The sequence below is a fragment of the Saccopteryx bilineata genome, chromosome X (genome assembly GCF_036850765.1).
Source record: "Saccopteryx bilineata isolate mSacBil1 chromosome X, mSacBil1_pri_phased_curated, whole genome shotgun sequence".
NCBI classification, from domain to species: Eukaryota; Metazoa; Chordata; class Mammalia; order Chiroptera; family Emballonuridae; genus Saccopteryx; species Saccopteryx bilineata.
Window position 1 is genome coordinate 65,830,550 of NC_089502.1, and position 24,284 is coordinate 65,854,833.

Sequence of the window (24,284 nt, forward strand, 5' to 3'; positions counted from 1 at the left end):
CACTTTTGTTCCAGAGAACAGCTTCTGGCTATGAGACATATTCCAGATGCCTGGCTTGACAAAAAACAGTCAGTGTCCCTGTTGATAATTGACCACGTATGGCTACCACCATCTCTGACTTTACTAGCCATAAATATTTATTTTAGTGAAAGAGACTTTTTCCTTCATGTACTGACACTACCCAGATAAGGATTTTCCTTTTGTTGTCTTTAGAGTTAGTACGTTTTCTGAGCAAATTCAATGTGTTTGCATTATGTATAATTTTCAGTGAGAACCTGTCTCCCTTTAGCACACAAATTATTGCCCATTACTACAAATTAATTGACTTAAAAAATCTTTCAGCCTCAAAGGACTAAAATTGGTTTTGAAAAAACGTGCCAGTTCTACACATACCAAATTTTATTTCCAATTTTCAGAGTATCTTCTTTTATTTTTAGATGAATCTACGTTCTGTATTTACTGTAGAACAACAAAGGATTTTACAGCGTTATTATGAAAACGGAATGACAAATCAAAGTAAAAATTGCTTTCAGCTCATATTACAGTGTGCACAGGAGACTAAGCTGGACTTCAGTGTAGTCAGGGTAAGTATTGAGGTCTTCCACTCTTGAATTTGTAGCTTTTTATTGCAAGTAATAATTGCTTGATGTGAAAAAGTCCATCAGGGTTTGAAGCCACTAATTTTATAAACAGCTTCATTTTCCTGGTATAAAAATATTATTTTTAAATAACTAGAGCTAATTATTTAGTGTGTATTTGTTTCTATGAATAACTTGAAAAACCTAAAGTTTTTGCACTGTAAATATATTTTTAAAAATCCCAGTCCTTTGAACTAGGTAAAATGTTATGTAAATTATAAAGAATTCGGTAAACCTGTTTCATTAAACAGTATCTTTAAAATTAGTTCTTGATCTTATACTTTCTTTAAATATAGACTTAATATAGGTATAACCTTACAAAAGAATATCAGTAAAACAGGCATTACTGAGGAAATATTGTGTATCTAACATATTTTCTTGTTGTATTTGAACTTTTCATCAGATAGTTATGATTTTAACATTTTTATCATTTTAGGAAAATCTAGACTTTCTTATGAATATTTACTTTTTTAAGTAAAACGCATGCATTTTAACGGGTTAGCCAATAAGGGACAAGAAATCACAAGGAGGAAATGTTCCTGGATCACAATTATAGTTATTCATCTGTAAAAGTCAGAGAGCTGCCAAATGTTTGTGAAATCAATGAGAAGGTGATAGAGAAGAGACAGGAGATATGTCCAGTAGAAGAAGTCACAGATTTCACTGAGTGCATAGCTTCTTTCATATTTTCTGGACATGCTACAAAATTAAATATTAACTTTCCCATCATTCATTCATCAAGCTAATATGAGGAAGAGAAAGAATATCATTTTTAAGGTTATTTTCTCTCAAAAGAACTTTCAAAGATCCCAAAGATAAAAATATCTTGATAAGTAAAATTCTTTGAGAAATCTATTTTTTAAAGACTAAAAGATATATTTACCTTCAAATAGGGAATTATGTCAGTAATTCTAAGGGTGTGGGAACATGCAAGGTATCTGTTGCTTATTGGTTGAGATCAATAATCATATTTATATTTGTTGAAGAACTAGAAATATTTCTTATTGATAACTTTACATTTCTTTTTTTTTTTTGTATTTTTCTGAAGCTGGAAACGGGGAGAGACAGTCAGACAGACTCCCGCATGCGCCCAACCGGGATCCACCTGGCACGCCCACCAGGGGCGAAGCTCTGCCCACCAGGGTGTGATGCTCTGCCCCTCCGGGGCATCGCTCTGCCGCAACCAGAGCCACTCTAGCGCCTGGGGCAGAGGCCAAGGAGCCATCCCCAGTGCCTGGGTCATCTTTGCTCCAATGGAACCTTGGCTGCGGGAGGGGAAGAGAGAGACAGAGAGGAAGGAGGGGTGGGGGTCGAGAAGCAAATGGGCGCCTCTCCTATGTGCCCTGGCCGGGAATCAAACCCGAGTCCCCTGCACGCCAGGCCGACGCTCTACCCCTGAGCCAACCGGCCAGGGCTACATTTCTTATTTGAAATGTCTTCAGTAAACCAAGAGAAAAATGTTAACTTGCCTTAGTAAAAGTAATATAAAATGTGTATCATTTCAAGTTGATGAGATTTTATTTTATAAGTATAAACTCACCCCTTCCCACACACACACTTTTGGTAACTTTTCTTTTTTTAATATTATTTTACCATTACTTTTAAGTGAAATGTGTTCTTAAGCAGCTGCTTTGTGGACTGTGACCTTTCATATTTCAAATTTGTTATTTCAATCTTCCCTAAGAACTTATTTGATTATATTTGAATATTGAGAGTGCTGGAATCCACTGGTTTATAGTTATGCTACTACAAATGGTGTGAAATCTAAAACAAACAATGAAAATAAAAGAAATGAATTCATAGAGTACAAGCTTATAGGTAAAATGTTATGTAAATTATAAAGAATTCGGTAATCCTGTTTCATTCTCTCTGCTATAGTACAGAATAAATTGTACAGAAATTTGCTCTTCCTGATCTAAATTCTAACTCAAATTTGTGTCTTTTCCATTCTGACAAAAAGGAAGTTTTTTTACTCATCATTCCACAACCTCCTTAACCCTCAGTAGTTTACTTGCTTTGTATGTTCTATTTGGAAGAGACTTTTTCTTGGTTTTAATATAGTCCCCCCCCCAAACTTGAATCCCATTTTACGAAACTTGATCTTAATATGATTAGAGCTTAAAAGGTTAAAACATCCATGCAAAAAATATATATACTGGGGTAATGGAACAGGAAAACAAACAAGAAGGTATAAAATAAGGAAAAGAAAAGAAATTTGGAGAAAATGAATTTTGAAGAGAGAAATGAAAAGAATTTAGGAACACTGAGATATGATGACTCAAATATGTTTCCATTTTTTGTATAGTCTATCACTTTGTTAGTCCAAACTTCAAATTCTTAATTCAATCTTGTTTGACCCACTTTTTTTCTCTCTCCAATGAGATATTTGGAAAGTGAAATCATTAATATCCTATAAGTATTGGTAATTTTTTTTTATAGAGACAGAGAAAGAGAGAGTCAGAGAGAGGGATAGATAGGGACAGACAGGAATGGAGAGAGATGAGAAGCATCAATCATTAGTGTTTTGTTGCGACACCTTAGTTGTTCATTGATTGCTTCCTCATATATGCCTTGATGGGGGGGAGGGCTAAAGCAGACCCAGTAACCCCTTGAGGAAGCCAGCAACCTTGAGTCCAAGCTGGTGAGCTTTTGCTCAAACCAGATGAGCCCGTGCTCAAGCTGGTGACCTCGGGATCTTGAACCTGAGTCCTCCGCATCCCAGTCCAATGTTCCATTCACTGTGCCACAGCCTGGTCAGGCAGCATTGGTAAATTTTGTATTATGTGACTGAAGGACTTTTTATTCATTTTTTTTTAAGAAAGAGGGTGAGATGCAGGGAGGAAGAGAGACGGTCTCCTGCATGCACCTCGACCAGAATTTACCCAGCAAGCCCCCTACTGGTGGATGCTCTGCCCATCTGGGGCTACTGCTCTGTTTCCTGGCAATCAAGATACTTTAGAGCCTGCGATGAGGCGATAGAGCCATCCTAAGTGCCCGGGACCAACTTGCTCCAACCATTCAGGACATCACTGCAGGAGGGGAAAAGAGAGAGAGAGAGCGAAAGGGAGAGAGAAAGAGAGATGAGAGAGAGAGAGAGAGAGAGAGAGAGAAAGGGGAGGGGTGGAGAAGCAAACGGTTACTTCTGTGTGCCCTGATCAGGAATCGAACCCGGGACATCTATATGCCAAGCTGACACTCTACTGCTGAGCCACCCAGCCAGGTCAGAATAACTTTAAAAAAAAATTATTCAGTTATTTGGAACCCTCAGACAATGATTTTTTTTTTATTTTCAACATATTAAGTGGAAAATATTTCTTAGTATTTACTACTTTTACTTCAATAGAGATTATTAAAATAGTTAAACACTTTATTACTCAGAGTTTTAATATGGAAATCAGTTATTGTACTGTGTTCACGTAATAATGCTCACAACATGGGAAGGTATATGGGGTGATTTTTTTTCTTTAATAAAGAACACAAGACTAATGATTTCTTACATCGATTCCCTTGTGTGTGTGCGTGTGTGTGTTTTCCTTTTTAGTGAGCAATATATATTTAGTAAACATTGTTAGTTTTGGGGCTAACAAGTTGCCTCCAAAAGGAAACTCAATCACCAAGGCACCTCATGTCTTTTCTGTCTAATTTGTTATAGATTAAAATACAAGGCTTGATAAAAAAAATATGTATAAAACAAAATAAAGTGGGTTTTAAAGTCTAGGGATCTCCTTTTAGTAAAGTACACAGATTTTGTGATATCTATGTTGGCTGCCTTCCAAGGTTAGAGAGTTGAGTTTTATATGCACACGATATTCTACTGAATTTTACTTTGTAGTGGGTACATAATATAAATACCTAGTGAATTATGTAAATAAATATTTGCACTATCTAAGTAAGCTATAAATGAACAATGCACTAAGATCACTCTTAAATTTCCTGTGTTAACGTAGATATTCTGGTATTATGATGAGAATATGGTAAGCTGTTTGTTTTTTTAGGAATATTGCAGAGCTGCCTTTCAAAAGTAGTAGCTCTTGAGTTCAAATTTACCAATTCACAATGCTTTTCCCATTTAAAGTTTTTAAATATAATGCTTATGTATTTTTACAAAACTGTATGCATCATAATTTCTTTGCTTATTTTTGTGCTTGAAAAGCCATATCACAGTAATGTATTTGGAATATTATAAAATTCACCTTTCTGAACCATATATTAAAACTATATTTATCAAAAACACATTTTATTAGATATTTGTTTTTTGTATATACTTTAAAACCTTTTAGATTTTCTCCCTTGCCTCATCTTGTGACATTTATATTCATTTGTCTCTTTAATTATAATTTTCACTTCTGCTGTTTAGTAAAACTAAATCAGAGTTAATTTAAAATTCCCACACCCTCATGTGAAGCAAAATTGAGCTATATCAGTTTCTGAAACTTTTTTTTTTTTACTAGAGAACATTAATTATAAAAGTATTAAACGGCCAACAAAGATGACTGTTTCAGGAGTTTCTCAACATAGTGGAAGGGTAATATGTTTTCAGATCAAGTAAAATTGATTTTGAATCCTTGTAGTAAGAATCCACAAACCACTTAACATTTCTAAACCTCACCTCCACCTACTCAATTTGAAAAATAGTACCTAGCAAAGGAGCCTATATATATGTGCATTCAATACTTAATAACTTTTATTTATAGAATCACAGAAAAATTAATATATTTGATAATTTTTGTGATATTCAAAAGCATGTCACACAAAAGTTAACCAAATATATTTGTATCATGTCTGTGCAAAGCTAGTTTATTTAATATTTTCCTTCATTTATTTTTTAAATAATTCTTAATAAATGAATGTGTTTGGGTATTTTATAATATGGTATAGATTTTGAAGTAATTATAAAATTTATTAATCATATTATAGAATAATATTTTATTGCATATTTTAAAAAGAATCATAATTTAGCATTGTAATACTAAGATTATTATAATAAATTATCTATATAAAAGTACATACTTTATAATTAAATACTAAATGCTAACCACTGGTGTTATTTTTATTAATAATATATTTTCTGTTTATAAAAGTAATACATATTCACACTATAAAATTTGGTAAGGAAAGAAAAGTGTAAAGAAGAAAATAACTACCATAAATTAATGACAAACTGAGAAAAATATTTGCAATTTATGACTAAGCATTGCTATCTTTAGTAGAAAATTGCTCTTATAAATCAATTAAGAAAAACAAATACCCAATATAAAAATGAATAAAAGAAATAGAAAAGCAATTCTATCAAAGTTATATAGTAACCATAGACATTCAAATCAAAAAAGCAATTATATACCTTTTATTAATTCCTGGGATAAAAAAAAAAGACTACAAAAAGATAATGCAAAGATTCCTAAGGGAGTGAAGAAATAAGAACTCTTATACATATATTGCTCAATAATTTGAAAATATCAGCCCTGGCCAGTTGGCTCAGTGGTAGAGTGCCTGCCTGGCCTGTAGATGTCCTCAGTTCAATTCCTGGTCAGGACATGCCTGAGAAACAACCATCTGTTTCTCCATCTCCTCCCCCTCTCCCTTCTCCCTTCTCTCTATCTTTCTCTTCTCCTCCTGCAGCCATGGCTCCGTTGGAGCAAGTTGGCCCCAGGCACTGAGGATTGTTCCATGGCCTCACCTCAGGTGCTAAAAAAATAACTTGGTTGCCCAGCAATGGAGCAACAGGCCTCACATGGGCAAAGCATCCCCTTGTAGGGGGCTTGCTGAGTGGATACCGGTCGGGATGCATGTGGGAGTCTGTTTCTCTGCCTACCTGCTTATAACTAAAGAAAAATAAAATATAATAAAAAGAAAATATCAAAAAGCAGAGTGATTTTTCTAGAATAATATTCTAACAGAACTACAGCACAAAAATGCAAGTACAATGATGTGTGTTGCAGTATAGTTTATAATAGTGAATCTTTGTAAAAGTAATCTAAATATTTTGTTTAGCAATATTAAATTAATCAAGTTAAAACATATTAATAGAGAAGAAATTTAAACTTGAAGATTGCATGTATATATTGTTTAAACTACTATTAGTATTTTCCAAGGTCATTAACTACCTTTAGTATGCTTTCATTTTTCACTATTATAAAGAAATATGTAATGAACAAAATTGCATGTAAACTTTTATATCAAGTTTATTGGGATGAAATTGGTTAATACAATCATACAAGTTTCAATTGTACATTTCTATAAAACATGGTCTAGATATTGCATTGTGTGCCCACCACCCAAAGTCAAACAATCTTCTATCACCATATATTTGGCTCCTTTCACACCTTACCGCTCCACCCCTTTCCCTCTGGTAACCACTGTACTATTTATTGTCTGTGTTTATGAATGTTTTATATCCTACCTCTAAGTGAAATCATAAAGCTCTTAGCTTTTCCTGACTGACTTATACATTTATGATTATTTTTAGGCTAAATTCACAGAGGTAGATTTACTAGATCAAAGGATGTAAACATTTGTAAGGTTCTTGCTACAGATTAATTGGATGAGTTTTGAGGACAAGAGCAACAATACAATTCTGTACTCGAAGTTCCTAGATATTTACTAAGTGTGAGTCCTCGATCATCTCTCACCTTATATTTTAGTTATGTTTCATTTCATTGTCTTTTTTCCCTTTATTTGTATAGGCTTTGGCTCTCTAACAAGTGAGAATATAATTTATCACATAAAAATTGTTTTATTTTGTTTTTTTTTTGTTGTTCTTAAGACCTTTCCATAGTGTCATATTTTTATTCTTCCAGACGTGGGTCGGCAATAAAAGAAGAAAAATGAGCAGTAAAAATTCTGAATCAGCAGCAGTAACAACAGGAGCTGTTTCTGGTACGTCCTTGGCAGCTCCAGACATTACAGTAAGAAATGGAGTTAATATTGCTCGACCTTCAAATCAACAGTCTTCTTGGTCATCTGCCAATAATGATGTCATTGTAACTGGAATATACAGTCCAGCCAGTTCACTAAGTAGGCAAGGGACAACCAAACATACAAATACACAAATTACAGAAGCACATGCAATCCCCATTCAGAAAATGGCTAGTAAAAATGATACTGAGTTTCAGTTGCACATTCCTGTTCAAAGACAGGTATCACACTGTAAAAATGCCTCTCTGCTCTTAGGTGAAAAGACAATTATATTATCAAGACAGACAAGTGTGTTAAATGCTGGAAACTCCTTATACACAAAGAAAAACTACGGAAGCTCTTCAATGCAAGCCTCTGAGATTACGGTACCTCAAAAACCATCTGTGTGCCACCGACCTTGCAAAATTGAACCAGCTGGAATTCAAAGACCATATAAACCTGAACACATAGGTGTTGCATCACATAACTTATGTGGGCAAAAGCCACCTATTAGAGATCCTTACTGCAGAACACAAAACTTGGAAATCCGTGAAGTATTTTCATTGGCGGTTAGTGATTACCCCCAGAGAATTCTGGGAGGAAACACCCCACAGAAGCCTAGTTCAGCAGAAGGAACTTGTTTGTCCATCGCAATGGAGACTGGAGATGCCGATGATGAGTATGCCAGAGAAGAAGAGTTGGCATTGATGGGAGCACAGATACCAAGCTACTCAAGATTTTATGAAAGTTGCAGTTCCCTTGGAGCTGAAAACCAAAGTACAACTTTGCCAGGACCAGGAAGAAGTATGCCAAATTCACAAATGGTGAATATCAGAGACTTGTCAGATAATGTACTGTATCAAAACAGAGACTACCATATTGCACCACGGACCTCACTACATACAGCATCTACTACAACCTACAGTAATACAAATCCATCACGGAGTAATTTTTCTTCACAGTTTGCATCATCAAATCAATTGAGGCTATCACAAAACCAAAACAATTACCAGGTAATGTGTCAGTTTATTTTATAACGGTTTTAAAGCCCATTGTTTGTTTGTTTGTTTTTTTAATTAAAAAAACTATGTTAGTATCCAGTTAAACTTTAGACCTGGGTCATTTAACTCATATTATAGTCATTTAAGAATTTTTTTGCTTCAAAATGGTGGGTTCGGGTCAACTTTGAAAAATCTTGTGCTCTTTTGATCATGTTTAAAAATGGTGCATTTTAATTCATGGAATATAATCATTTTTATAACATGACAGCTTTCTCCTGTCACTTAAAATGACTTTGATGAGGAAATAGTAGCCTTATGGGAAGCAACACATTTTCTATCACTAAAACAGGACTAAACTGGCTAGATTCATCCCTTTGAAAATAGATTATCTCTGCAATGATTTTTGCTTGCAGTGTGGAGAGATGTCACAGGATGAGTGGTGCTTTCCCTGGGTACATTGCCAGGGAAGTCAGTCATTTTTTTAGGTGATGATGGCTGAGAAGTCAGAACCTGCTGTACTCAGCCAACTCCTTTTTCTAAAAGAAAATGCTTTATTCAAACATTAAATGGAACATAAATCAAATATTCTTTTTAAAAATGTGTATAAAGAAAAGACATATTCACAGTAAAAATTAAAGCAATTTTATACTTGTGCAAAAAGTAAATGTCATTTCTTTACTGTTTCACACAGTTATTTATATATGCTTCAAATATTCTCAAGAATCAGGTATAAGCCTACTGTAGAACATCTTTTAAGGTCACAGATCTTCTCTGAAAAATCTGCTTCAAAGAATTTGAATAACAGAGCAAGGGTGTTCGCTATTTTTTCTTGCTACTAGCTAGACTCTTTAATTTGTTCAAACACAGTATTTAAGTTTTGTCAGATTTAAGATGCTTCCAGGTTATTCTAAATTAATATAAAAATAAATTTTCCATAACTCCTTCCATCTTTTAACTCTCTACTTCAAAATGAAAAGTATAGGAAGTACCCCTCTAGTACCTGTCTCTAATAAAGAAAGACTCCATCATCAGCATTAGTTTTCAGTTCTTATTGAGGATCTACTGATTTTCTATATTTGCTCTTTCTTAAAACATGCTTAAACTAACATGAGTTATACTGTAAAGATCCTTCTCAGTACCCACTTTCGTTCCCTATTCTTTTATACATTTTTACCCCTTCAGTGTTGTTTTGGATGGTAGTAATAACAATAGCATTTAGCATTTGTTGAAGGCTTTACACACACCAGCACCATGAGTCGCTTCATATTTTTTATTCATTGATTTTATTGGGGTACAGGTTCTTATATACCTGCTCTCATTTAATCGCCATGGTAATCTAGACAGAGATTTAATCCATATTTCAATAGCCTGTCCAAGATCACACAGCTAGTACATGACAAAACCAGGATGCAACTGAGAAAAATATCCTGTATTTTTCTGCTTTACCACACACCCTACCAATATTAATTGTATTAGAGTATTTAGAGGTCTGATAGTATAAAGTTGAATCCTCAAAGATAATTTAATTTATAGTTATACCATTTTATAATCTTTTTTCCTAAAAGCGCTTTTAAAGGGATTAAATTTGTTTTTTATAAAATAACTTTGTAAATGGAATAAAACTGAGCAACTTTTTTTTCTTTCTTTTTTTATGAACAGTAATTTTGTTAAAGAAAGGCAGTCTGATATAACAATTTAGAGTGTAGGTTTAGAGCCTTATATACTTGGGTTCAAATCTAGGCTATGCTGCTTTCTACTTGTGTGATCTCAGGCAAATGTCATAACTTCTATGTGTGGCATTTTCTTCATTTGTATAATATGGTTAATGACACTTCCTTTTCGGGAATGCTGTACTATGAAATGGCAAAATCTGTGCAAGGCTCTTTGTACGTTCCTTCTTACATACATTTTTTTTAATACTTAAACCATATAGGTAGAAAGTTAATGAAACTCTGCTAGTCTAGGTAGGTCTTTTCATTCCATTTCAAGTAAAATATTGCAAAGCCCACAATATCACAATGTTGTTGAGGAAAAAATAGCTGTAGCGCTGGCTGTGAGAAGACTGGAAATCAGCTATCAACTTCAGCATAATCTGTGTATAAAAAGCCCATATATTTCTATTAATATGATACCAGAGCTCCATCAACTTGACTTGAGACAGTATGGTAGAGATTTGTATGCAAAAAACACTTGGAGCATCATTTGACACTTACTTCCTTTTTAAATTAAAAAAATATTAATTTTGAGAGATGGGGAACATCGATTTGCTGTTCCACTTCTTTATGCATTCATTGATTGATGCTTGTATGTGCTCTGACCGAGAATTGAAACCACAACGTTGGTATGTCAGGACAATACTCGAACCAACTGAGCTACCTGGCCTGGACATTTATCTTTACTTTTAATTACTTGATATTTGGGGATTCCAGGGCAACCTAGGAAAGTGTAGTGCATGAGGATGAACATCTTAGTCCATTTTTGTTTCTATTACAAAAAATACCATAATCTGATTAGCTTAAACAACATTTATTTCTCACTGTGCTGGAGTCTGGGAAGCTCAAAATCAAGGTGCTGGCATATTTTGTGTCTGGTGAGATTCCACTTCCTAAAGTATAGAAGGCTGTCTTCTTACTTTCTCACTGTGTACTCAAATGTCATGAGTAATGATATCTCTTTTATAATGATACTAATCCCATTTATGAGGGCTCCATTCTTCTGCCTTAATTACCTCCTAAAACTTCAACCTCAAAAGGCCATCAATACTGGAGAATTAGGTTTGAAGATGTGAGTTTGGCTGGGACACCAGCATCCAGTCCATATTAGTTACCCTCCAAGATATTAATGAAGTTCATTACCAAGGTGTATTACTGTAACATCAGACCTAAAAAAACTGTAGCCTATGGCCATCTTGGCAGCTCATTAGCTATGAGACTACGGTGTATAAACAAACAAACCATTCTATTTAATTTCCGACCCTAGGACTATGTAATAGAGATATCTGCCTCTTTTCTCTGTTACATCTGGTATGTTCAAGCTATTCCTGGAGAATCATCTAATTCCAAGCTATCTAGGTGAATGAGTACAAATTGAGGGACTCCTAAAGGATGCTAAAAAGTGAAATCAGCTCTATTTTATAGTCACTTGGGAATATCATACTGTGGTTTAACTGGTAGTGAGGAAACTATCAGAAGGTGGCTATAACCAGGATACCATAGCCAAGGTCTACTTCAAGAAATCTGGCTAACCTCACTCCTTTGAGGGCAGATTGCAACCATATTGGTTTCCAAAGTGCCATTCAGTATTCATGTCATCATTGTTGGTCCACTATTTATCATGAGTGGTTTGATGAATAAAGATGAATAATTTACAATCATCTATGTGAAGATATAGGAACATTTTGGAAGATAAGTGCTACAAGATTTTTTGTTGCAATTATTGTGGATTAATAATCAACTGCATTTCCATCTTTGATGAGCTTCATAAGAATTTAGCAATTAATAAAAGTAGAACACTTTGAGCTTCTTTTAAATGATATATTTTTAAGTACAATGTATATATCCCTATTAGTGTATGTGCTTCGGTAGTGCCCTCCAACTTTCATCAGTATTTGTGGGCTTTGATGCATTTTTTTAAAAAAAACATGAAAGTTTAATGGTTGGAACGTTAAACATCATGGCATTTTAAACCAATAAAACTTATATTTTGATTTGAAGAAAGTGAAGCATAGTAACATTCAATGACTGTTAAAATTACTCTCAGGCAAATATTCAACTTCAAAAACGTAACAATAATCAGCTGAATGGCTTTAGTCAGCACAGATGATTTTTACACAACTTTGTTGAGATTTAATTCCCATAGGATAGAATTCACATATTAGGAGTGTATAATTAAGTAGTTTTTATATATATTCATGGAGTTGTTCAAGCAGCACCCCAATCTAATTTTAGAATGTTTAATCCCCTCAGAAATGAACTATGTACCAATTAACATACCAAATCCCCCATACCAGCACTAGACAACCACTAATCTTTTTTCTATTTCTGTGAATTTTCCTATTCTAGGTATTATTGTAAATGGAATTGTACAAACTGTGGTCTTTGGTAACTGGCTTCTTTCTGTTAGCATAGTATTTCCAAGATTTGTCTAGATTGTAGTATCAGCCCTTCATTTCATTGCTATATTACTTTTTATGTATATAATCATTTGTTAGTTGCTGGACATTTCAGTTGTTTCTACATTTATCTGTTGTGAATGTTATAAACATACATATACAAATTTTTGTATAGACATATTTTCAAATTTTTGGAGTACATATCTAAGAATGGTTTCTATTTCTTATTGTAAATCTATGCTTAACATTTTGAAAAACTGCCAAAATGTTTTTCTAAAGTGCCTGTACCACTTTACACTCCCACTTCATTGTATAAGAGATCCAGTTTCTTTACATCCTAACCAAGACTTATGTCATTCATTTTAATTATAACAGCTATTATGGGTGTGAAATATCTCATGGAGATTTTGATTGCATTTCCCTGATTGCTAACAATGTTAACCCTTTGTCCATTTTTAAAATTGGTTATTTGTGTGTTTTTTAGTTGTAAGTATTCAGTCCTTTATATACTCTATACTAATCCTTATTATAGATATGACTTGCAAATATTGTCTCCCAGTCCACATGCTGACTTTTCACGTTTTATACTGTTTATACATTAATGTTTTTAATTTTGATGAAGTTTAGTTTACCTATTTTTTTTCTATTGTCACTTGTGCTTTTGGTGCTGCATCTAAGGAAAGATTTATCTAAGACAAAATAGTGAAGATTGTCTTTTATGTTTTCTTCTAAGAATTTTATGCTTCATTTCTTACCGGTTGGCCTTTCATCGGTTTGCAGGTAACTTTTTGTGTGTGGTGTGAGGTAGTTTACCTGGATTTTTTTTTTGTATATGTATATCCAGTTGTCATACCTTTATTAATTGAAAATACTATACAATGCCCATTGAACAGTCATGCATGCCATCTTTCTCAAAATCAATTGATCATATATAAGTTTATTTCTAGACTCTCAATGTTATTCCATTGAGATATATATGTATATGTGTGTGCATATCTGTCCATTTACATATATATTTATGTGTCTCTCTTATGCTAATATCACATTGTTTTGATTACTGACACTTTGTTAGAATTTTTAAATTGAGAAGTGAGTCCTCCAACTGAATTATTTTTCAAACTCATTTTGTCTATTCTGGGTACCTTGAATATTCATACGAAATTAAAGATCATCTTGTCAATTTTAGAAGAAAAAAAAGCCACCTGGACTATAGATAAAGATGGTGTTCCACTGTAGATTAATTTGAGAATATTTTCATATTAGTAATATTGTGCTTTCTTATCCATGTATGCCTTTCCACTTATTACATCTTTTTTAATTTTTAATATGTTCTAGGTTTCAGTAGATAATTTTTTCATTTATTTTATTAAATTTATTTTGAAATATGTAACTCTTTTTGAGTTACCTAAAATGGAATTTCCATCCTAATTTAACTGTTGGATTATTTATTAATTTTTTATCAATCTTGTATTCTGAAAACTAGTATATTAATTATAGTAGATACTAGTGGATTCCATCTACAAGTACAGATAGTTTTACTTGTGTAAAATTTTACTGCATTTTCTTTCTTTCTTTCTTTCTTTTGTTCTTTCTTTTTTTTCTTTCTATTTCTTTCTATTTTTTGACTAATTAATAGTAACTCTAGTACAATGTTGAATAGAAGTGGAGCAACCAGATATATTTCTCCTCTTCTTGATCTTAGGTAGAAACATTCAGTCACTCACAATTAAATACATTGTATTTTGTAGATGCTCTGTGTAAAGATGGGGAGGTTATCTTTTATTCCTGGTATGTTTAGTTATTTTATCATAAAAGTATTTCTTTTTGTCAAATGCTATTTCTGTATCTAATGAAAAATTCATGTGTATTTTTTATTTTATTAATATGAGTACTTGAACTGTTTTCTTTTTTCAGTAACTATTTTTATATTTTTTCAGTTTTATTAAGAAATAATTAACATATGGCACCATTTAAGTTATATAGCACAATGATTTAAGTTACTTATATTGTGAAATTTTTATAATAGGTTTAGTTAACATCTATCATGACATATACATGCAAAAAAAAGAAAAACATTTTTTTCTTTGTGATGAAAACTATTGGAGACTACTCTCTAAACAACTTTCAAATATACTTTCATCAGTGTTATTAATAGTTATTATATTGTACATTACAGTCCTAGTACATATTTATCTTATAATTGAAAGTTTGTACCTTTTGAACACCTTCATCCAATACCCTCCAACCTCTGGTGACCACAAGTATGATCTCTTTTTGCATTAGCTGTCTTTTGTTTTTTACATTCCACATATAAGTGTGATCATACAGTATTTGTTTTTCTCTGTTTGACATATTTCAAATAACATAATGCCTGCAAGATCCATCTATGTTTTCACCTATGGCAAAAGTTTCTTCTTTTGACAGCTGAATATTTTTTCTATATAAGTAAGAAATGTATATATAATCATAACAGCACTATTTACAGTGACCAGTTTTTGCAAACAACGTAAGTTTTGATCTGCAGATTAAAGGGGGTCACAATATCTCTGTGACCAAGTGTTTTCATTGACTTTGGATCTATTCACAGAATTGAAATTGCTGGATCATGTGGTAGTTCTATTTTCAATATTTTGAGAGAACTCCATATTATTTTCCATAGTGGCTGCACCAATTTACAATCCCACCAACAATGCACAATGGTTAACATTTTTGCCTACATTCTTACCAGCATTTTTAAATGATAACTATGATTAGCCTAAGGTGATATCTCACTGTGGTTTCCATTTGCATTTTCCTTTTGATTAATGATGTTGAACACCTTTTCGTGTACCTGTTAGCTATTTGTATATCTTCTTTGGAAATATGTCTATTGAGAGTCTTTTCCCATTTATTAATTGAATTATTAGATATTATCTATTGAGTTATATGCATCCATTATATAGTTTGGATATTAATCTTTTACTTGATACATAGAATGGAAATATTTGCCCATTCCTTAGATTGTCTTTACATTTTGTTGATTGTTTCTTTTGCTTTACAGAGGTTTTTTGTTTCATGTTCCACATTTTTATTTTTATTTCTTTGTTGTGTGTGCTTTAGGGGCCACACCCACAAAAAAATAATTGCCAAGACCCATGTCAAGAAGATTTTTCCTATGATTTCTTTAAGAAGCTTTATGATGTCCAGTCTTACATATGTCTATAATTTATTTTGAGTTAATTTTAGAATGGTGTAAGATAGAGGTTATTTAATATTTTTGTATGTTAATTTCTAATTTTCCCAGCACCATTTATTTTTTTTTGTTTGTTTGTTTTTATTAAGTGAGAGGCAGGGAGGCAGAGAGATAGATTCTCGCATGCACCCTGATCAGGATCCACCCAGCAACGCCCCTACCTGGTGATGCTCTGCCCATCTGGAACTGCTGCTTCATTGCTCAGCAACTGAGCTACTTTAGCACCTGAAGCAAGGACATGGAGCCATCCTCATTGCCTGGGGTCAACATGCTTGAATGCATTTGAGCCATGGCTGTAGAAGGGGAAGAGAGAGAAAGAGAGAAGGAAGAGGGGGAGGAATGGCGAAGCCGATGGTCTCTTCTCCTGTGTGTCCTGACTGGAAATTGAACCTGGGACTTCCACACATGGGGCAATGCTATACTGCTGAGCCAACTAGCCAGGGCCCCAGCACCATTTATTAAAAGGAATGTATTTCCTCCATTGAGTATTCTTGGCTTTTTCATCAAATATTAGTTGACCATAAGTGCACTGCTTTATTTTTAAGATATCAATTTTGTTTTGTTGGCCTATGCATTTGCTTTTAAACCAGTTCTATATTATTTTGATTACTATAACTTTTTCATATAGCTTGAAATCAGGAAATGTGATGCTTCCTACTTTGTAACTTCTTAAGATTGCTTCGACTATTTGAAATATTTTATGATTCCATATAAATTTTAGTATTATTTTCTACTTTACTAAAAAAAAATGTCACTGGAATCTTGATAGAGGTTGCATTGAATTTGTAGATGGGTTTGGGTAGTATGGATATTTTAACAATATTTCTACTTCCAGTTCATGAACCGAGATACCATTCCATTTATTTTTGTCTTTTTCAATTTTTTTTTTCTGTCAATGCCTTATAGTTTTCAGAGTACAGAATTTTTTCTTCCTGGTTAACTGTATTCTTAATTATCTTCTTTTGCTTTTAATCTATTAAGAATTTTCTTTGTTTCTTTTTCAAACAATTTGTTGTTAGTGTAAAAAAATGCTACTGATTTTAGTATGCTAGTTTTGTATCCTGCAACTATACTTAATTTTTTTTTATTATATCATACAGTTTTTTTGATGGAGCCTTTAGGGTTTTCTCTATATATAGTCATGCAATCTGCAAATAGACACACTTTTACATCTTCTTTTTCAATTATGAAGCCTTTTATTTCTTTTTCTTGTTTGTTTGCTCTGGTTGGGATTTCCAATAATAGGTTGAAATAAAGTGGTGAAAGTGAACATCCTTGTCTTATTATTCTTTTCTTGGAAGAAGAGATTTCATCTTTTTACCATTGAGTAGGATAATAACAGTGAGCTTCTCATATATGACCTTTTTCTGTTTAGATATGTTACTTCTACATCTATTTTGTTAAGAACTTTTTATTATGAATGGATGTTGAGTTTTGGTTAATGATATTTTTTGTATATGTTGAGGTGATGTGATTTTTTTCTTTTGTCTTATTTATATGATATATTCCATTGATTAACTTTTGTATGTTGAACCATCCTTGACTCCAGGCATAAATCCTACTTGAAAATGGTAAATTATCCTTTTAAAATGTTACTAAATTTAGTTTGCTAGTATTTTCTTTTTTTACAGAGACAGAGAGAGAGTCAGAGAGAGGGATAGACAGGGACAGACAGACAGGAATGGAGGGATGAGAAGCATCAATCATTAGTTTTTCGTTGGGCATTGCAACACCTTAATTGTTCATTGATTGCCTTCTCATATGTGCCTTGACCGCGAGTCTTCAGCAGACCGAGTAACCCCTTGCTCGAGCCAGCGACTTTAGGCTCAAGCTGGTGAGCTTTTGCTCAAACCAGATGAGCCCTCGCTCAAGCTGGCGAACTTGGGGTCTCGAACCTGGGTCTTCCACATCCCAGTCCAACGTTCTATCCACTGCACCACCGCCCAGTCAGGCAGTTTGCTAATATTTTAATGAGAATTTTTCATTTTCATTCATCAAGGTTATTGACCTGTAGTTTTCTTTCTGGGTAGTATTCTTTTCTGGCTTTGTTATGAGGGTAATGCAGACTTTGTAAAATGAGATTGGAAGTGTTCCTTCTTGTTTGACTTTTAGAGGGAAAAATCTGAGAGGGATTAGCATGAATTCTTTAAATGTTTGGTAAGATTCACCAGTGAAGCCATATGGTCTTGGCTTTTCTTCATTAGGACATTTTTTAAAATGACTACTTCAAATTTCTTAAAAGTAATTGGTTTGTTCAGTTTTTCTATTTGTTCCTTATTTAGTCTTGGTTGAATATATGTTTCTAAGTATTTGCCCATTACTTTTGGGTTGTTTAATTTGTTGGCATATTCCTGTCCATAATAGCTTCTTTTTAAAATTTATTTATTTAATTAATTGTGTTTACATAGATTCTAGGGTCACCTCAAATGCATCCCCCTCCCCCATATTCCCCTCAACATCTCCCTTGCCCCCCTCCCTACAACATCCTCCCCACTTCCCTTCAGGTTTATCCCATCCTATCATCCCCTTTCCCTCTGTCTTCTTTTCCTCTGCTCCCTTTGATACCTCCTCTGTCTCCATTCCGTTCCTCAGTTCTCATTGTTCCTTGGATTCCTCAAATGAGTAAGAGCATACAATGGAGTAAAGACAGTCTCATTAACAAATGGTGTTGGGAAAATTTGACAGCTGCCTGCAAAAAAATGAAACTAGACCACCAACTTACATTATTCACAAAAATAAACTCAAAATGGATAAAAGACTTAAATGTAAGCCGTGAAACCTTAAGCATCTTAGAAGAAAACATAGGCAGTATGCTCTCCGACATCTCTCACAGCAATATATTTGCTGATTTATCTCCACAGGCAAGTGAAATAAAAGACAGGATAAACAAATGGGACTATATCAAACTAAAAAGCTTCTGCACAGCTAAAGACAATAAGAACAGAATAAAAAGACAAACTACACAATGGGAGAATACATTTGACAATACATCTGATAAGGGGTTAATAACCAAAATTTATAAAGAACTTGTAAAACTCAATACCAGGAAGACAAACAATCCAATCAAAAATGGGCAAAAGAAATGAATAGACACTTCTCCAAAGAGGACATGCAGATGGCCAATAGACAGATGAAAAAATGTTCAACATCACTAATCATTAGAGAAATGCAAATTAAAACCACAATGAGATACCACCTCACACCAGTCGTAATAGCTTCTTATGATACTTATGAATATCATTTCTGTCTTATGATACTTACGAACATTTCTGTTGTATCAGTAGTGTCTCTTTTTTATTTATAGTTTTGTTAATTTCAGTTCTCATTCTCTTTTGGTCAGTCTACACAAAGGTTTGGCAAATTAGTTTTATCTTTTCAAAGGATCAATTCTTAGTTTTGCTAATTATCCTATTTTTTTCTGTTCTGTATTAATTTATTTCTTTTCTTATTTTCATGATTTATTTCTATTTGCTACATTTTGTGGGCAGTTATTTTTATTTCTATTACTTATAAGTGTATAGTTACATTATTTATTTGAGATCTTATTTCTTTTTCTTTTTTTGGCTTTTATTACTGTTATTTTTAAATTTAATTTATTAGGCTTGGTGGTTTGCAAAATCATACATGTTTCAAATGCTCAACCCAATGTTAATGTTTACTGCTATTAACTTCCCTTATAGAACTGATTTTGCTACATTGTATAAATTCTGGTATGTTTTATTTCCATTTTCATTTGTCTCAAGAAACATCTTTATTTCTTATTTAATTTTATCTTTGATATATTGATGATTCAGGAGAGTATTAATTTCTATGTGTTTGTGAATTCTCCAGTTTCTTTTTTGTTATTAATTTCTAGTTTCATACCATTGTTCTCAGAGAAGTTAATTGATATGATTTTAATCTTTTCGATTTTTCTAAAACTTGCTTTGTGTCCTAACATATGGTCTATCCTAGAATATGTTTCATATACACTTGAGAATATGTATTCTGCTGTTATTAGATAGAAAGTTCTGTATATATCTGTTAGACCACTTTATAGTATTGTTCAAATCCACAATTCTATTGAATTATTGACTGGATGATCTATACATTGCTGAGAGTGACGTATTGATGTACTCACCTATTATTGTATTACTATTCATTTCTCCTTTTAGTTAGTTGTGGCTTTATATATTTAGTTACTCTGATGTTGGACACATAAATATTTATAATTGTTGAATCTTCTTGGTAAATTGACATATATATATATGAAAGTCATATATATGTCTAATAATATATACTGTATATTGTTATTTACTATTTTTTACAGTAAAATATATTTTGTCTAATGTTAAGTGTAACTACTACTGCTTTATTTTGGTCAGCCTTTGCTTGAAATGTCTTTTTACATTCATTTACTCTCAATCTATACAATATATATGTCTTTAAGGCTGTTACTCTTTCGTAGGCAGCATATTATTGGGTCTTGCTCTTTAAAAAATCTATTCAACCTTTCTTTGTCTTTTGTTTGAAGAATATAATCCATTTGTATTTGAAGTAATTATTGATAGGTAAGATCTTACTATTGTAATTTTGTTCATTGTTTTTTGTTTTTGTTTTTTGTAGATCCATTGTCTTTTTTATGTGTATTTTGATGTCTTTTGATAACAGTATGTTTTGGCTTCTTTATCATGTTCTTTTTTGCAATTACTACAAGATTTTCCTTTGTGGTTACCATGATGAGGCTTATATAGATTACCTTAAACCAGGGGTCCCCAAACTACGGCCCGCGGGCCGCATGCGGCCCCTTGAGGCCATTTATCCGGCCCCCGCTGCACTTCTGGAAGGGGCAACTCTTTCATTGGTGGTCAGTGAGAGGAGCATAGTTTCCATTGAAATACTGGTCAGTTTGTTGATTTAAATTTACTTGTTCTTTATTTTAAATATTGTATTTGTTCCCGTTTTGTTTTTTTACTTTAAAATAAGATATGTGCAGTGTGCATAGGGATTTGTTCATAGTTTTTTTTATAGTACGGCCCTCCAACAGTCTGAGGGACAGTGAACTGGCCCCCTGTGTAAAAAGTTTGGGGACCCCTGCCTTAAACTTATAACATCATATTTTAAAGTGAGAACAACATAACTTCAACATAATTCTTATACTTTTTGTTTTTACTTCTTTCTATCACATTTAGGTTATTGCTTTTATAATTTACATGTTATTAATATCTTGTAACAAAACACAATATTGTATTTATTATTTTTGCTTTATCCATTTTAAAAACTTTTTTTTTGTATTTTTCCAAAGTGAGAAGCAGGGGCGGGGGCAGACAGACAGACTCCCGCATGCATCTGACCAAGATCCACCCAGCATACCCACCAGGGGGTGATATTAGACCCCTCTGGGGCATTGCTCCGCCACAATCTAGTGTCTGAGGCAGAGGCCATGGAGCCATCTCAGCACCAAGGCCAACTTTGCTCCAATGAAGCCTTCACTATAGGAGAGGAAGAGAGATAGAGAGAAAGAAGAGGGAGAAGGGTGGAGAAGCAGATGAGCGCTTTTCCTGTGTGCCCTGGCCGGGAATTGAACCTGGGACTTCCACAGACCTGGCCAACGCTCTATAACTGAACAAACTGTCTAGAGCAATTTTTAAAACTTTTTAACTGGAGTTGTGAGTTATATACCCTTATTACCATATTGCAGAATCTAAATGTGACTATATATGTACCATTACCAGTGATACTTACACTACTTTTTTGTGTAAAGTATATTAATTAGCTTTCTTTTGCTTGCACTGAAATATCGCCTTTTAGCATTTCTTTTAATGCAATTCTACTTCTAATGAACTTCCTCAATTTTTGTTTGTTCTGGAAAGCTTTTATTTCTCAGTGTGTTTCTGTTGATGTTGAAACCAGAAATATCAGTGTCCATGCTACTCAGCCAAATAAATAAATACAAGGGTAACTTTTTAGGGGTGATTTATTCAAATGGCTGTCAATCTGAGAAGACAGGGATTATATACCCTAAAAAGCCATCTTACCTTTTTATACGGGGAAGAAATAGCTAAGAAGGAGGTTTGGAATTCAAGGGAAAGTTAATTAGGTGATAGTCAACAGACATTCCAGCCGAGGCGTACAAAAGCTTTGCTTGCAGTCTCTGGGGCACAAAGGTGGATTGTTTGCTGTCTTGTAAAGTTTTGTAGACTCATTCGGGTATCCCAGTTCCTGGAACAAAACTTTTAATTGTGTTAACTGTTAAGCCTGTTGACTTTAACTAAAGCTACTATTACTCCAGCTAAAATTTTAACTCTTGAGTTGCCTCTATCAATGTCTTTGGGTAGGTAAGACCTACTACTGTAGTCTATTTGAGAGCAAGTCTAGTCTTCATCCTCTGAGGATGAAGTTGGGGGAAACATTTGCATAGGACTATTGGCTTGATTCCTTACCTTAGTGAAGCCCTAATATGGATTCTGCAGCTGCCTGGATTCTCTGATTAGATCTACTATATGGATGGGACTGGGTTTTATATTCATCAGCAGATGAAGGTATAAATTACCTTCTCCTTCTTGGCAATTTAGCAGGATGGTACCCAGGACTTGTATGGAGTGTTTTTTGGGGACTTGAATCAAGCAAGAGTGTACTCTGAATTCCTTTTTTTTGGTCAGGTGAAGCCCTCAGTTTTGCTCTGCAGCCATAGAAAACCATGGAATATGCTGTCTATTCAAATGTTTATTTTGCTGTTGAATGGGCTCTGCAGGTTCTTGTGTGTTCTAGTTAGGTTCCGTAGTCAGACAGACTGAAGGCTATCTTCAGTGATGAACAGGTCTACTAATTAGATACCCTGCCTAGGCAAAGCAGGAGAGTCAGATTTAAAACTGGTAAAGCTCCTTGCTTTCTTAACTCAAGTCGACCCACAGCCAGTTCGCTGGCTTTGTTCTGCATACTATTGGCTTTATTTGATCTTCTCACTGCTTAAGTGCTGCTGTGTCACACATCTTTCAGTTTTTAATTTGTTCTTGTTTGTTTACTTTTTTTTTTAGCCAGGCTTTCTTGTCAATTAGGGCTGGAAGACATTGTACAGTGGATGGGACTGTTTCTCAACTTCCTTACTTGGGCTGCTTTAAGGTACTTTCAATTTTTCAAACAGGTTCTCTGGTCAGAAAGGGTGGGAGCTATCCTCAGACTTATCTATGAATTAATCTTCCTGCCTTTTCATGGCCCTGGAATCTTCCAAACCTGGTATTGGCTTTGTTTTGAGGATGATCTGCTTTTCTTAACTGCTTCTAAGCTTTAGCCCCACTGAGTCACACAACTTCCAGGAATTGTCACCAGCCCTTCTGGTCAGATGGGTCTGGAAGACACTTTCCATATTGAGTGTGTCTGTGACTTAACACCTTGCCTAGCATGGGAATTTTCTGGGGTCAGAATATTCTTCTTTTGAGGATCTAATCAAACAGAGCTGCAACTTGTTGGGTTCCCTGATCTGAGTGCACCTGAGAGCTAGTTCTATAAGTAACAAAGCTGCTGTTTGAGATTATTATTGAGACTTTGCATGTATGAACTCGGTCTTCCAAGATCTATGTGCTAGTTGCTGGTGCAAGTGTCCACCTTTTTCTCCATCGTTATCAGATTTCCAGTGGCTAGTTCCACAGATTCCCCTGCAGTCCCTATGGTGAGATGTCAGAGTAAGGGCTCCTACATAGCATCCCACAATGCTAGGAGAGGCTGGTTTACTCACTCCCATTTTTTTCTTTCTTTCTTTTTTATTGGAGAAAACAAACTCAGTAGAGTGTTCTCCATGTGTTGCTGTGCTGTCCAGGGAAGGAACAACATGGTCAATGTGTCACTCCTCTTATTATCCTAATACTGCTAATGCAGTCTGTTTTAGTCTTTGAGGTACAAGAAGTACTTTAGACTCACTTTTGTATTCAAGAATTGTCCCAGTATTGTCTTATTCTTGAATAGATATTTGTTGTGTATCTTGTAGTCGGTAAGGTGGTAAAGTCTGGAAAACCTTTATTGCCACTTTGGTGATGTCACTCTCCCCCTTCTGCCTTTAATGTTCATAAGTTTGGTGGTGAGTGCTTTCTTTCATTCTTAATTTTAGTAATTTGTGTTTCTCTTTAATTTTTCTTTTATCAGTGTATTAGTGTCCTAGGGTTGCTGTAAGAAATAACCATAAAGTAGTTAACTTGCAACACTAGAAATTTATTCTTTCACATTTCTCAAGTTCAGTGGTTGGAAATCAAGCTATCATCAGAGCTAGACTCTTTCTGATGGCTCTCAGAGAGGCTACTTGACTTGTAGTTGAATAACTTCCATCTGTGCCACCATCTTCACATGACTTTCTCCTCTGACCTCTTCAGTTTCTTCTCTTGTAAGGATATTTGTCATTAGATTTAAGTCCCATATGAATAGTTTGGGACAAGTGC

At 34.0% G+C, this 24,284-nt stretch overlaps 1 protein-coding gene across 1 annotated transcript in view; it reads left to right on the plus strand.

Moving 5' to 3' along the window:
* The first annotated feature begins 437 nt into the window (after positions 1-437).
* The window catches only part of HDX (highly divergent homeobox), a 108,592-nt gene continuing 84,745 nt past the window's right edge, over positions 438-24,284 (plus strand). The window contains exons 1-2 of the mRNA XM_066249772.1: positions 438-584; positions 7,436-8,545. Coding sequence (XP_066105869.1) covers positions 438-584; positions 7,436-8,545 — 1,257 coding nt within the window. The remainder of the gene's footprint in view (positions 585-7,435; positions 8,546-24,284) is intronic.